The following is a 15,316-nucleotide window of genomic DNA, read 5'->3' on the forward strand; positions in this document are numbered from 1 at the left end:
AAGTTGAATATTCCTCCTTTCTCCCCAGTCCTCAGTGACTGGCTTTTTTAAAACTCAGAATAATGTTTTCAAGGTTCATCCATATTCTAGTATGTATAATACTTCATTTCTTCTTATCACCAAATAGTAAGTATTCTGTTATCAGGATATACTTTTACATTTTACTTATTTACAATTAGTTAATAGACATTTACATTGTTTCCACTTTTGGGCTATTATGAACAATGCTGCTATGAACATTCATGTACAAGTTTTTGAGTGGACATGTTTTCATTATGCCCAGGATTGGAACTGTTGAATCATATCATAACTGTTTAACCATTTTAGAAACTGCCATCTGTTTTCCAAAGTATGTTGCATTCTTTTATCCTCAATTTGGTTTTCATTTGTATTTCCCTAGTGTTTAAAGGTGTTAAGCACCTTTCATGTGTTTATTGGATATGTATGTATTTTCTATTGTGAAGTATCTGTTCAAGACTTTTCCCTATTTTTAAATGGAGTTGTTCATCTTCTTTTGTTGATTTATAGGAGTACTTGAAATATTCTGGGTACATGTCCTTTTTCAGATATATGTATTGCAAATCTTTGTTCCCTAGCTATGATTTATCTATTCATTTTCTTAATGGTCCCTTCTGATGAGAAGAAATGTTAAATTTTGATGAGGTCTAACTTACTTCTTTCTCTTCTATGGTTACTGTTTTTGTTGCTCTATCCAGTATTTTTGTCTAATTCTAATGTCACAAAAATATTATTGTATATTTTCTTCTAAAGGCTTTATGTTTCTGTGTTTTACATCTAAGTCAACAATCCATCTAGAATTCATTTTTGTTTAAGGAGTGAGATAGGGATTGAAGTTCATTTTTTTCCCATACATATATCTAGTTTGTTCTAACAACATCTGCAAAAAGATTCTCCTTTCCCTAATGAATTAACTTAAGCACTTTGGTTGAAAATCAACTGACAGTAAATATGTATATTTATTTCTGGGCTTTCTTCTGTTCCATTGATCTACTGATCTATCTTTATATCAATAACTGCACTATCATGATTACTGTAGTCTTGAAATTAGGTAGTGTAAGACTTTCAACTTTGCTCTTGTTTTTCAAGATTATTTTGGTTCTCCAAGTCCTTTACAAACATGTTACTTTTAAAATGGCATTTTAAGTCAACTGTCCATATTATATAGGACAATGACCTATACCGGTATTATGTGACTAAAATGATGAATATCATTTAAGCATTAATATATACCCAGCTCTCTCCAAGGTACCAGAGCTAACAATCTTGGTAACTGTAGATCTGCCATTAATCCATGTACATCTAGACAGTCATACATAAGGTTCCCAAAAAGCACACAAGCTCTGCTAGCTGGTGTCCCCACACTTACCCTGGTTCAATATGATCCGACAAGGCTGGCACTGACCCCCATGGCAAAGCTCAGCACAGTGGTGCTGACCACAATTTAAAACATTCCCACATGGGTTAGAACAGTGGACTGCAACAGCCTGACCACAGCGAACCGTATGCCTGTAAAGAGAGGAGATGGATACATTAATTAAAACGTTCCTGTTTGCCAGCCCAAACCTTTCCCTCAAAACCTACTAAGCCTCTATATTGACTACCAATTCTCTCACTTTTTCTATTTCCCTCCTCTAATCCTTATTTCCTCAATTACTCTCCTCTTTCTCACTTTCTTCTTTTTCCCTCTGTGCTTTCCTTACTTCCCCAAGGAAAGCTTCCTTATCTCTCACCCAAATTTACTGACCAGTAAGGAATTGCAGGCTATTCCTGAGTGTTTGTTTTATGTGATTCCATCTCCAAATACTCATGAAGTAGCATGCAGAGGGTAAAGAACTATGGGATCAGGACTCAGAGGGTTTGGGTTCTAATTCTACCTCGTCCTCAAGCTCCCACAGTACTTGACAGACTGGTAGAATGGGGTGACAATGATATACATACTTGGACTGAAAGAACAATAGTATTTTAATGGGACCTGGCACTCTTGCATTTTACATAGGTATGCTTAGAACAAATTGTATTGATTTTGTCTCAGGGTGGGGAAGAGATTCTGATTTTCTACTAATAAAATCTTAATTGGCTGATTTATTGGCTAAAGAAGAATAAGAGGTCAAGGCTTTTAGATAACTGACTACCAGTCTCTTTCCAGGATCATGACTTAGAGTGTATTCTTCTTCAAGAAGACGTTTATCCTATCCCCTACCCTCACCCCAGTATATATTTTGTTTACAAAATCACTGTTATATGTACGAATGATCAGTTTTCAGTGGTCAGCATGACTAATGTTGGTCTAGTATGTTATCATTATGCCTAGCATCATGACTAACATCAACCCCTTGAGTAGACACTATTATTTATAACTAGACATAGTGAAGTACCCACATCACTGAAAATCTGCATGATCCCATCTTATCTCGTGGTTCAGAAATCATTTAAGATTTTACTGTGACTCAGACGCACACTGCAGCTATTCATGGTGCTTGTACTAATGATACACGACAACTTGTAATATAAAGAGGGAGGGTTCTGAGCTCACTTATTCTTTCATTCAACAATATTCACTGAAAACCTCTTACATGTAAGATACTGTGCTAGGCACAGGTAAATGGTCCCTGGTTATTAGAGTTTAACAGGCCTGGGTTCAAATCCTGGTTTTGCTGCTAAAGAGTTTTTAAAAAGTCCCTATAAATCTTGTCATTTCACTTGACATTCATTAGGATAGCTTTAATTGAAAAAATGGAAAATAACAGATGTAGAGAAATTAGAACTTTCATATATTGCTGATGGGAAGGTAAAATCGTACAGATGTTGTGGAAAACAGTCTGGTGGTTCCTCAAAAGGTTAAACATAGAAATTATCATATGACCTAGCAATTCCACTTCTGGGAACTGAAAACAGGTATTCAAATAGAAACTTGTACACAAATGTTCATAGCAGCACTATTCACAATAGCCAAAATGTGGAAACAACTCAAACGTCTAGCAACTGAAGAATGGATAAACAAATGTATTATATTCATACAGTGGAATATTAGTCAGTCATAAAAATGAAGTACTGACACATGTTTCAACATGGATGAAACTTGAAAACATCATGCTAGATGAAAAAAAAACAGACACTAAAGGTCAAATATTGTATGATTCATGAAATGTCCAGGATAGGTAAATCCAGAGACAGAAAGCAGATTAGTAGATGCCAGGGACCAGGGTGCAGCGGAAGGTGTAGGGAAGGGGAAAAATGGGGAATTTCTATTTAATACCACTACATTATATATTTTAAAAGGTTAAAATGAGAAATTTTATATTATATATATGGTACCATAATAAAAATTAGAAACAAAACAAACAAAAAAACAGGATCAAGGGAAGCATAGAAAACCATCATTTATAAAAAAAGTACTATTTACACCTACCATTTATTAATATTTTCTTCCTAACATTTTGTTTTATAAATTCACAAGCAATTAATCAATAAAGACTGCAGTTTTCTCTAGAGTACAATTCTAACCTACCTGGTCCGTCCACATTCACATGTTTTAGACATAAAGGCAGGACAGGGCGGGCAAGGTCCAGGATGGCAGAGACTAAAAAAAACAAAGAATTTAGTGAATAAACCATGTATCCAAACCTGAAAAAATCTTCCCCAACTGGATGCAATTTTGAATATAGCAACAAATAAAACAAATATGAAATGTTTTAATATTTGTCTAAAGTTGATTCAATTATTTAAACAAAGATGCCAACATTTTTCTATAGAAAGAACTGACAGCATTAACTTAGAATGCTTAACCAGAAATGTAAAGCCCAAGTAAAAATGCTGATTTTATTTGGGTCTAAGAGTCAGAGAGGACATTTACAAAAATGGTCTTGGCCCATATATAATAGCTCTGTGTGGGGATAAAAATAACTTGCCACTCAGGTGAATAGAGAGATGGCCAATGGAGTGTATTAAAAGATCAGAACTCAGGCAAAATAACAGAGTTCAAATCTACAAATCCATGAAAAGTACAGACATTTCCTCATCAGCTAGTAAAGAAATAACCAGGCAATGTGATAATAATGGGTTCAGTGAAAAGAAGGCTGATGTGAGGGTAGGCATGCTGGTAAGAAACAGAGAGAGAACAAAGGGGAAAGGGGTTTATGGAAAAAACTGGGCTTCATGATGTGCTATAATATCAGAATTAGTCCTCTGAATAGAACACATACTGATTCAGAAATACCACCACCTAAAACATTTTGGGACCCTTCTATGACAACTTTTTTGGGGGGAAGGGGACATTCTAAGTGGTAGTAAATCCTAATTCTTTAAGAATGAAAAGTCAGTAAAAGTCAAGCTTACTGAATTAGAGGGTAACATAATTTGGTATGAACACCAGGTATCTATAGTGGTGTTTTGCTGGGTATTTTACATGACTCCTAAGCCATCTCTGATAATTCTCAAATAAGCATTTCAAAAATGCTTTTAACACTGAAGACAACCCAGGAACAAGGGGCTAGTCTTCGAAGGTGACCCACTGTGACAGGCAGTACCTTTAGGAGACATTAAGTTAAGCTTCTTTCTTTAAAGATGAATATCATTATTCAAACAGTAATATTCTGTATGCTGTGCCTCAACCCTATCAGGTGAAACAATTTTTATGGTTAAACATTTATATAACTTTAGATTGATAAACTGCTGTGGGGGGGGGGGGGGGGGGGGTGATTCCAAGTTGTTTTAAATTACTCCAAGGCCCTGACTCAATCCCAGATTTCCTTAACCTTTATAGCAGTGGTTCTCACCACTGGTTACAGTTAGAATCACCTGAAGAGCTTTTAAAACTATAGCAGTTCAGACTACTCCTCCACAGATTCTGATCCAATTGCTCTGAGGTAGAGGCCAGGAACTCATGTTTTAAAATGCCCCTTAAGTGATTCTAATATATAGCCAGGGTTGAGAACCACTGTTTTAGAGAATTTTATAAACCTATGGGAACAATTCAAAATATATATAGAGGGGCCAACTGTGGCTTCTGAGTCCTGAAAAGAATAAATGAGAGAAACAAGGCTTCACACATGCTGTAGATCAGGAAGATGCTATTAAGGAATGGGGTTTGGCAATTTCTAGGGTCCTGAGAGGAGTAAAAGGATCATCCCAAGTAAAATGCAGGATTTCCAGAGACACAAAGGAGCAGGTTTTAGGATTTTTCTTTTCAGAAATGGTGTCGACCACACAAACTATTTCCCTGAGACTTTTGATATTCTCAGGTAGTCATGACAAGGGCCCATTTCTGCTGAAGGTTTAAGAAAGATAGCCTGTGCAGAGGGTTAATTTGCTGAATTTACTTAAAATGCCACCGAAGGAAGGCATAGTTTACATAAACTCATCTTGAGGTTCTGAGGAAGGACCTATGCAAATAGTCAAGGGTAGGAGTAGGGCTGGCTGCCCAGCAGATCACAAGCCATGTAGTTTAGCCTGGCATCCTCTATCCCACTGACAATTCCCCAGCACTATCACCACCATAGCTTGACCCAAGGCCTCTGGTCCAACACTTACCCCTGGTCCATACAGAAGAAGCACCAAGATGACAGTATGTCTTTTTTATCCTTACACTTACATAATAAAATCAAGTTACCATTTTACCATTTTTTTTAACCACTTACCAAGTGCCAAGCCTCTTAGGTATATTACTATATTTAATATTCATAAAATCCTATGAGCTAAGTATTATTACTCTTATATCATTATTTTACAGATGTAGAAATTGAGGCTTAGAGACATTAAGTAACTTGTCTAAGGTCACATAATTATTAAGTGGTTAGAACCCAGAAATTAAATCTTTGTTAAGAGCTCAGAGCCTGTAGAGATTTGTTATTTATAACTGATTAACTGTATCTCTAATACTGTGCCTATCTCTTATTTGTAAACTGATGGGATACATCCTAAAGCTTGCTACTTATTGTGGAGAAGGGATTCACATCCTAAAAACTGCCCATCAGGACCCTACATGATTGCCTTTCCCCAGACAGAAGCCTGTCTGTTGTACTCTCTTGGACCTGGATATCAGTAGGAGAGAAAATATCTGAGTCTTAGTTCTTTCCAGAAGCCAACAGGGTAATAATACAGAGAGAAGCACTGGTTTTGGAAATCTCAGCTCCACAGTGCTGACTGTGACCTTGGACAAGATGCTTGGCCTTCCCAGGCCTCAGTGAAAAGTGGAAATGATAATTATCTATACCTCACTGTGCTGTTGTAAAGACTCAGTGAGTTAACTTATGCAGAGTGCCTGGCCTAGGGTAAGTGTTCAGTAAGTGGTACGAAATTGCTCTTCATTCCATTCTGTTACAAGCTAATCATATACATGTACTTTGGGCCACCAGCAAAGCATATCCACTGGGAATCCCCAAGGGTCTAGCATTTCAACTTACAGGTTACAGGAATGTGGGCAGTCCTGGCCAGGTTGTTTCTTTCTACAAACCTCACCACAACTATGTGGAATTTCATTTCTGCTCCACTCAGGATTCTTTACCTTGCCTAAAACATATCAGATTAGAGAGTCAATGGTAAAACTTTAATCACATCCTTGCAGTTAACAAAACAGTACAGCATAGCTAGACAGCATGAAACTTCAGTGTGATTATCATTAGTTCAATAAACACATTATTCCACACTCTAAAATAAAAAGATGAACGTAATGCTACTCATCAAAAGTTTCACGAGTATGACAAATCTTAAAATCTGGATTTCCTGGGAAAAAGATTTTTAAAAAGTCATTTTTACTCAGAAAAATGCTGCTAATGGACACATTTAATCTGCGGTTAAAAACCTACAAGATAATACTTCTTACTGGGCCCTTGGATTGTTATGAAAATATCTGCTTTAAGGATCAGAAAGAGGAATCAGGAAGAGAGCAATGGGAAAAGAAGCAGAGGCAGTGGGTGATGGGAAAAACATAAATTTCATGTATAGTAAGGATTTCTCTACTGTCGAATACAAAATGAGTAATATTTTATAATCAATTTCACTTTGCACAGCTTTAATAGCATCTCTCACGGGCTTAGCACAATGGCAGGGAAGAATAAAACTGAGGCATAGGACTCCTTGCCCTTGAGGAATTCATACTCACTTGGGCAATTTACACACTAGACGTCAGCCCGCCCCTAGGCCTTGGCCTCTGCTTTTCTCTCTACCCTGTATCTTTCAAGAATCTTATTCTCACTATGAGGTTCAATACATCTAAAGGCCAATGACTCCCAAAGTCACAATTTTTGCCTAGCTGTGAGTCAGTCCTCTGTTTCAGTTCCATATGTCTAACCATCTGCTACACATCTATGCTTGGGGTTTCAGTCATGTGACACTGATGACTACATCTACAAAGTTAGTGTCCTCCTGCTCAAAACCCCTCCCTTACCAGTGGTCCTTATTTCTGTCAGCAACCCCATCACTGTCAGAGTCACACAAACACAAAAGTTATCCCTGATTCAACCCTTTCTTTCTACATTTCACTTCACTACCAAATCTTGTCAGTTTTTCCTACATCGTACCTTTCTCACCTCGCTCCTAATCCTACTCTTGCCTCTTTACTGGCCAAAACCTCATCTCCAGGCTATTACAAAAGCTTCCCTGCCTCTCTGCTTTCTTGCCCTAATACACTGACTTGATCCCTGCCCCTCCCCTCCCCTTTTAATGACTCCAACTCTTTTCCCTGACCTAAACGATCTAGCCTTTGACTTTTTCCCCAGCCTTGCCAAGGTTTTGCATTAGACCATTTTCTCCTCCTTTTCTCACTCTTTACTCTCTCATCCACTGGGATCTCATGTACAACTCTCAACTGCAATACCATCCTTCAATCCTGATCTCACTCCAAGTTTTTCTTCCTTCCTCCCTTCACCTTTTCTCTCTTTCTCTTTTTCTCTCATTCTATTTCTTCCTCTCTTCCTCCCTCTTTCTTTCATTTTATTGTGGTAATATACAAATATAAAATAAAAATTTCTATTTTAACCATTTTTAAGTGTAAAATTCAGTGGTATTACTTACATTCAGAATGTTGTGCTACCACGACCATCATCCAATACCAAAACTTTTTCATCCCCCGCGAACAGAAATTCTCTACTCAGTAAGTACTAATTTCCCATTTCCCCTTATCCCTGGCAGCTGGCAATCCATAATCTACTTTCTGTTTCAATGGATATGCTTATTCTAGATATTTTATATAATTGGAATTATTCAATATCTCCAAGTATTACTATCTCTCATTGGATGTCCTGCTCACTCCTCCAACTCAGTATTCTAAACTGAATTCACTGTCTCAGCCATATCTGGTCCTCTTGATATGCCTTTATCTATCACCATTTCTAAAAGCAAGAAACTTTGAAATCACATTTGGGTTCCTCCCTTTTTCATTGCTGTTAATTCCTGTTTACTCTTGAAATCTTTTACTCCTTCCTTTCCATCTCACCCTAACACCCATAATAAACCTTTATTATTCTTCATCTGGATTATTCTAATTCCCAAAACTGCACCAAAATACTCTACTCACTGTTGCCAGATCAATCACAATAAAGAATCACATCAATGCTCTCAGTGGCTTCTAACAGCCTGCTAAATGAAGCTCCAAATTCTAAGGGCGGCAACTCTACCTTTCCAGTTATCTCCTGCTCCTTCAACTTCATGGACTCTGGGTCCTATCACTGGATGACTCTCTCTTCTCTCAACATATTCTAAACCTTCTTGCAATTCTGCTTATCCTATTATTTTCATCAAATCTTTCCTCCCATTAAGATTCTACCTAGTTTTCAAGCCCAATTCAATTCTAACTTCTTCATGAAGGCCTCCCTTTAATCATCTAGTCAGAAGTCATAATCAGCCCAACGATCTCCCATAGCACTTTGTATTTCTAGAAGAACATTAGGTTAATTGTACTTTAACTCCTAGACTATAAACTCTGGGAAGTTAATAGTCATACTGATTTCTTCACGGTGCCTGACAGTAATATTAATAAGTTCTCAACAAAAGTATATTAAATTAATGGTCTCCTGGAAAAGCAGAGTGGGGGCAAAGTCAGCAAGTAAAAAAAGTTCATTATTTGTATTCTCCTATCATTTTACTTCTGCTCAAGTCATGCTGACTTTTACCTCACATTCCTCTACCCTCTTATTTAATTTGTCAGAAGGCTTTAACATGATTTTAAATTTCATTCTGGTGCTTTATATTTAGGAATCCTTTAAACATAAGGTAATTAGCTTTGGTATTGGTCCTATCTGCCCAATTTTCTACTGAACTCCTGCTCCCAGTTTCAAGCTGCCTTTCTAGTAGTACCTTCAGGAGTTTTCATTTCTTCAACTATTATTAAATTAGTATCTATTAAGGTTAATATTTTGGCAATAAAACATATAAGACCAGTAGATTCCAAATAAGAGTGGCCAAAGTGGGAGAGGAGATAATAAAGGGAAGCATCCTAGCAGAGGATGTTTGGGGTCAGATCTTCACTTATATGGTGGATAAGGTTTTAAAGAAAAGAAGGGGAAGAGTATTTTACATAGTAGGTGGGTTCACCAAGGAAATGAGTCTAGAAGATAAAGAGTCGATGGTCAATGCCCAATTCTTGGTGAAAGCTCCTAATTAAAGGATGTCAAGGAGAAACAGAAACAAATCCAACAGAAAGGTAAGGTCATGTGGAAAAAGAAAGGAAGAGCTAGTCATTTCAAGAAAGTAATGGTCCACACTGTCAGGGGATATTGTGCTATCCAAAAAGTTAAGAACCTATAAACTTGGATTTGATCAGGAAGGGGTCAGTGATGACTTCTGAATACAGTTTCAGTGAGACGAGAACAGAAGCAAAAATGCAACGGTTCAAATAGGGAAGCAAATGGTTAAGAAGCAAAATCTGGAACTCAACAACTAGATGGAGAAGATTAACTGTTAAAAGATAGGAAAATAAAAGATAGAGTAAATAGACTAGTAGCAGGAATGAGAATCTGGATCACAGAAAGTTTTTTCTTAACACACAGAGGAGTTGAATTACACAAAACCATGAAGAAATATTCTCTAAAGAGGGTGGGCATAAGGATAGTCTGTGATACTACTTTTTTTAAATAGCAAAAAACACAAAGAAAATGCAAACATTCCTATTTTGATCATTCCATTCTACATATATAATCAGTAATTCACAATATCATCACATAGTTGCATATTCATCATCATAATCATTTCTTGGAACATTTGCATCTATTCAGAAAAAGAAATAAAATGAAAACAGAAAAAAATTATACATACCACACCCCTTACCTCTCCCTTTCATCGATCACTAGCATTTCAAACTAAATTTATTTCAACATTTGTTCCCCCTATTATTTATTTTTATTCCATATGTTCTACTCGTTTGTTGACAAGGTAGATAAAAAAGCATCAGAAACAAGGTTTTCACAATCACAGAGTCACACTGTGAGAGCTATATCATTACTCAATCATCATCAAGAAATATGGCTACTGGAACACAGCTCTACATTTTCAGGCAGTTTCCTCCAGCCTCTCCATTACATCTTGAATAACAAGATGATATCTACTTAATGCATAAGAATAACCTCCAGGACAACCTCTCGACTCTGGAATCTCTCAGCCATTGCCACTTTGTCTCATTTCACTCTTCCCCTTTTTGGTCGAGAAGGTTTTCTCAATCCCTTGATGCTGAGTCTCAGCTCATTCTAGGATTTCTGTCCCATGTTGCCAGGAAGGTCCGCACCCCTGGGAGTCATGTCCCACGTAGACAGGGGGAGGGTGGTGAGTTTGGTTGTTGTGTTGGCTGGACAGAGAGGCCACATCTGAGCAACAAAAGAGGCTCTCTTGGGGGTGACTCTTGGGCCTAATTTGAAGTAGGCTTGACCTATTCTTTGTGGGGTTAAGTTTCATATGAACAAACCCCAAGACTGGGGGCTCAGCCTATAGCTTTGGTTGTTCACACTGCTTGTGAGAATATCAAGAATTCAACTTGGGGAAGTTGAATTTTTCCCCATTCTCGCCATTCCCCAAAGGGGACTTTGTAAGTACTTTTCCACTCACTGATCAAATCACTTTGGGATTCATTGGGGCATCACTCCAGACAAACCAACAAAATCTCATGTCCTACCCAAGGTTCCAAGTACTTATGGTCTTCAATCAAGCTATCTACATAAGTTGTATTAGGAAATGCACTAGTCAAAATATAAATTTTGTACCAAATAAACATTTTTTGCTTTAGTCTCACACATAAGTTGAAATTTTAAAATATTAACTACCATCTATTTTCAGCACCCTGCAGTAATGACATTCCTTTGTTCTTCCTCATGCAAAAACATTTTTAAAACTTGTACATTTAGTCACTATTATTATACACTCTAGGCATTCCTAGATTATATCATCTCAGTTTTTATCGTCTGTTTTTCTTTCTGATTTCATTTATGCCTGTGATACTACTTTGAAGAGAATCTCTCTATTATAAAGACCAGTGACTAGTTTCTTGGTTTGAAATATTCATTGCTTATGCTGTTCATATCCAGAATATCAAAGCTGCTATAGCTGAGGATGAAAGGGAGCTCCTTGACATGCCTGTTCTGCCATCTCATCAGCTCTGGTCTAAAAGCTAAGACCAAGGAGCTGAGCACCACAGCTCAGAAGCAGCATGAGCCTGGTGGGCATGATGAGACGGTCCATCTCCAAAACAGCCTCCCAAGAGAACAAAGGCCAGTGAATCTATCTGTGCAATGGACCACAAGAGTATGTCGTCTTGTAGCTATGAAATCTTATTAGTAATTTCTAAAAAGTGCCCACCAGACTACCACTCCAGGACTGGGAACTGAGGTTCCACAAAAGAAGTGAAAGAGATTCCAATGTATGCAAACAAACTCACCACAGAAACATGTATAGGTATTAGGAACATGTGCAGAAACATTCTGACAGGCAGGGCACCTCCAACCACTCTGGCCGTCTGTTAAGAAAAATCGAAGTAAACTAATTAAATTTTCTTTCAAAAGCACATGTACTAATAAAAAATTTTAATTTATAGGAGCTATAAAATTAATGCAGTGGTAGTAATTTCAAAAGCACACCTTTAAGAAACAAAAGCTCACAATACAGAATGCTTTACTTACACATTGCATTTAGGCTTATATGTATGAAGACTTTTAGATATAGTGAATCTAGTGGATATTATTCTATTATATCTTGTGCTGGTTTAAAAGGGAGTATGCCCCCTAAGAAAAGCCACGTTTTAATCAAAATATCATTTCATAAAGGTAGAATAATCTCTACTCAATACTGTATGTTTGAAACTGTAATCAGATCATCTCCCTGGATGATGTGATTTAGTCAAGAGTGGTTGTTAAACTGGATCAAGGGACAACATGTCTCTCCCCATTTGGGTGGGTCTTGATTGGTTTATTGGAGTCCTATAAAAGAGGAAATATTTTGGAGAATGAGAGATTCAGAGAGAGCAGAACGATGTAGTCATGAGATGCAGAGAGTCCATGAGCCAGCAACCTTTGGAGATGAAGAAGGAAAACGCCTCCCGGGGAGCTTCATGAAACCAGAAGCCAGGAGAGAAAACTAGCAGATGACGACGCCATGTTTGCCATGTGCCCTTCCAGCTGAGAGAGAAGCCCTGACTGTGTTCGCCACATGCCTTCTCACTTGAGAGAGAAACCCTGAACTTCATCAGACTTCTTGAACCAAGGTATCTTTCCCCAGATGCCTGTGACTGGACATTTCTATAGACTTGTAATTGGGACATTTTCTTAGCCTTAGAACTGTAAACTTCCAACTCATTAAATTCTCCCTTTTAAAAGCCATTCCGTTTCTGGTATATTGCATTCTGGCAGCTAGCAAACCAGAACATATCTATTATTTCTAACGTGAAGGTAAACATTATCTGAATCTTTTAGATACAATGAATCAAGTGGATATTATTCTATTATATCTATTATTTCTAAAATCAAGTAAACATTATCTGAACCTTGGCTTGAAAAGATAGAATTATTTGAGCATATGCAGGAAATCCCAGATTTCTTGAATTAGAGAACCACAGTTCAGAAAGCATATTAATAACACTAGCATACTTTGGTAAAAGCCCACAAAATACTATAAAGATTTATATAATAAGTGTAAATTAAACCCTAATGTTTTTTTCTGGGTCTTTCTATAAATTTTCTAAAGCAATTTTCTTCATAACTTGCATGAACTACAATTGATTTTACTGTACCCTAAATATATTTTAACACTGCTATAATCTAGATGATTTATAGCTTAATATTGGCTACTTGAAACATATGATCAAGGTAATATACTCTTCTTGCAGGTAAAATATTCAAGAGGAATTAAGTAGTATTTTTAAAGCTAAATTTAAAATCTAAATGTCAAATGTAAAAATAAGAAGACAGAAAAGATTACCTGCTTGAGATGCCGGAGACCTTGCCCATTTCTTTATGCAGTTCAAATGAAACACGTGATAACAGCTCTGACAACTCCACACTGGAGCCGTGACACAAACCAGTTCACAGCACACCATACACTCATATTTTTCTGTTGTTAGCTGTTCAATTAGAGAACCTGTTAAAAAAAAAAAACCTCAGATACAGATATCCTTCATCACTTTAGTCAACTGAGGATCAGCAAGGTCTTTGAGAGAAGAGTTCAAACACAGAAGTTTTAACAATTCTAATTCTATTAGAATTTTGATTCTAAGTAAGGTGGATGTTAAGAATCTGAGGTCAGGAACTGGCAGCAATATGCTGAGAAGAGGTCTTAGGAAACAGACATTCAGGTGCAGATTTCCACAGCTGAGGAAACATTCCCAAGACAATGCCCAGGAACCTACCAGAGTAGGCAAATGTCCCTTGTAACACAGCTTGACCATCTATGGGGCACTGCACTGTGGGTGCTTGCCTTGCCTTCTCTGAATCCAGGAAGCTGTGAATCTATCAATTCAAGGATTCAGGCTAGGGAAGGGCCTCTGAGCCTATAGTGGGCAGCAGTAAGAAGCCTAAGCCTGGATAGGTTCCAGCAACCCATGGTAGTGAGATGGTTCTAGCAGTTGCTCAGGAAGTCTGTCACCACTCACTCAACAAACATATGCTTGGTACTTTCCACAAGCTCCATTCTAGGGTTATTACAGAGGAGACACAGTCCCTGGCTTTAGGAGCTCGTTATCTAATGACAAAGACCAGTGTACAGCATCATGAGAATCCTCACAGATTTATTCCTGAATACTGAACTGGAAATAAAACACGCTAGGAACAGCGTTTCCCTTTAGCAAAGCTGCATTGCCTTGCTCAAGAACAACTGATCTGCCTTTATTCTGAATGAAGTAAAGAAAGCAAATGTGAAAGCCAGCATCACTTGCATTTAAATCATTAACCATGGAAGATTTAATAGTTTTGACTTTAGATTAGAATTATGTGAATAAATATTTTGATTTCTTAAAAATCTTAACACTTAACCATGCTGGTTTAAAACTTTTTATTGCCTGTTACTTGGATACAACTAATTTTTTCTTATGCATTGATACCTCACATTGGGCAGAATCTAAACTTAGGGTTGTCCTATAATTTGGGCTCTCCTATAATTTGTCTATAGTTAATAGAAAGAGTGCAGGAAACATGTGCCTTCAGGACACAAGAAATATAATTACCTGGCACATGTTTGTCTCACTATTTCTGATGTGCTTATGGCCCCAGAAACGGAATATTTTAGGGTGGGGACCGTTACACTGTTGCAGGTAACAGACATTCCAGTCCTTAAATGGGCAGCTTCTTCCTTCCTGTTATTCCCATAGTGTTTGTACTATAAGGAAAGCAGGAACATCTCGTTTGTCTTTATACATCTTTTGCAGCTCCATTTTTATAGTTGGGATTTAAGTATTTGAGGGGAGAGTTTACTTCAGGGTAGAGAAACAATATGAACTATTTTAGAAATGGCCAGATCTGCATTCAGAACTGTGAGCTCCTCCTTAACTGGTAGTGGAAGGGATATTGTGTTTGGGCATTTGTTTCTTTATAAAGTGTAAAATAAAATAATGTATCATGCAAAAAAGTAAAATAAAATAAATTGGACCTTATTCAAATATTAATTCATATTTATTTTAAGGCGCACTGCATTTTTATTTAAAATAAAATTTATAAAGATTTCTTAATGAATGGGAAAGTAATAAATTATAATATGTCCCCCTAAATGATATGTTCCCAAATTTTAGATTATAATTAAATAATTATTTAATTAAATTAATTAAAAATTATAATAAGCCCAAAAAAGGATAAGCTCCCCAAAAGATAATTATATGACTTCATTGGCCCTG

The 15,316-nt window shown here is 37.0% G+C and overlaps 1 protein-coding gene across 8 annotated transcripts in view; it reads right to left on the reverse strand.

Annotated features, from left to right (window-relative positions):
- Positions 1 to 15,316, reverse strand: part of NFX1 (nuclear transcription factor, X-box binding 1) — a 114,892-nt gene that overhangs the window by 84,673 nt on the left and 14,903 nt on the right. For all 8 annotated transcript variants that reach the window (XM_077147941.1, XM_077147942.1, XM_077147943.1 and 5 more), the window contains 5 exons: positions 13,414 to 13,572; positions 11,879 to 11,956; positions 6,423 to 6,528; positions 3,530 to 3,601; positions 1,388 to 1,527 (listed from right to left, as the gene is read on the reverse strand). In XM_077147941.1, coding sequence (XP_077004056.1) covers positions 1,388 to 1,527; positions 3,530 to 3,601; positions 6,423 to 6,528; positions 11,879 to 11,956; positions 13,414 to 13,572 — 555 coding nt within the window. The remainder of the gene's footprint in view (positions 1 to 1,387; positions 1,528 to 3,529; positions 3,602 to 6,422; positions 6,529 to 11,878; positions 11,957 to 13,413; positions 13,573 to 15,316) is intronic.

Source organism: Tamandua tetradactyla, chromosome 2, assembly GCF_023851605.1.
Source record: "Tamandua tetradactyla isolate mTamTet1 chromosome 2, mTamTet1.pri, whole genome shotgun sequence".
Lineage (NCBI taxonomy): Eukaryota > Metazoa > Chordata > Mammalia > Pilosa > Myrmecophagidae > Tamandua > Tamandua tetradactyla.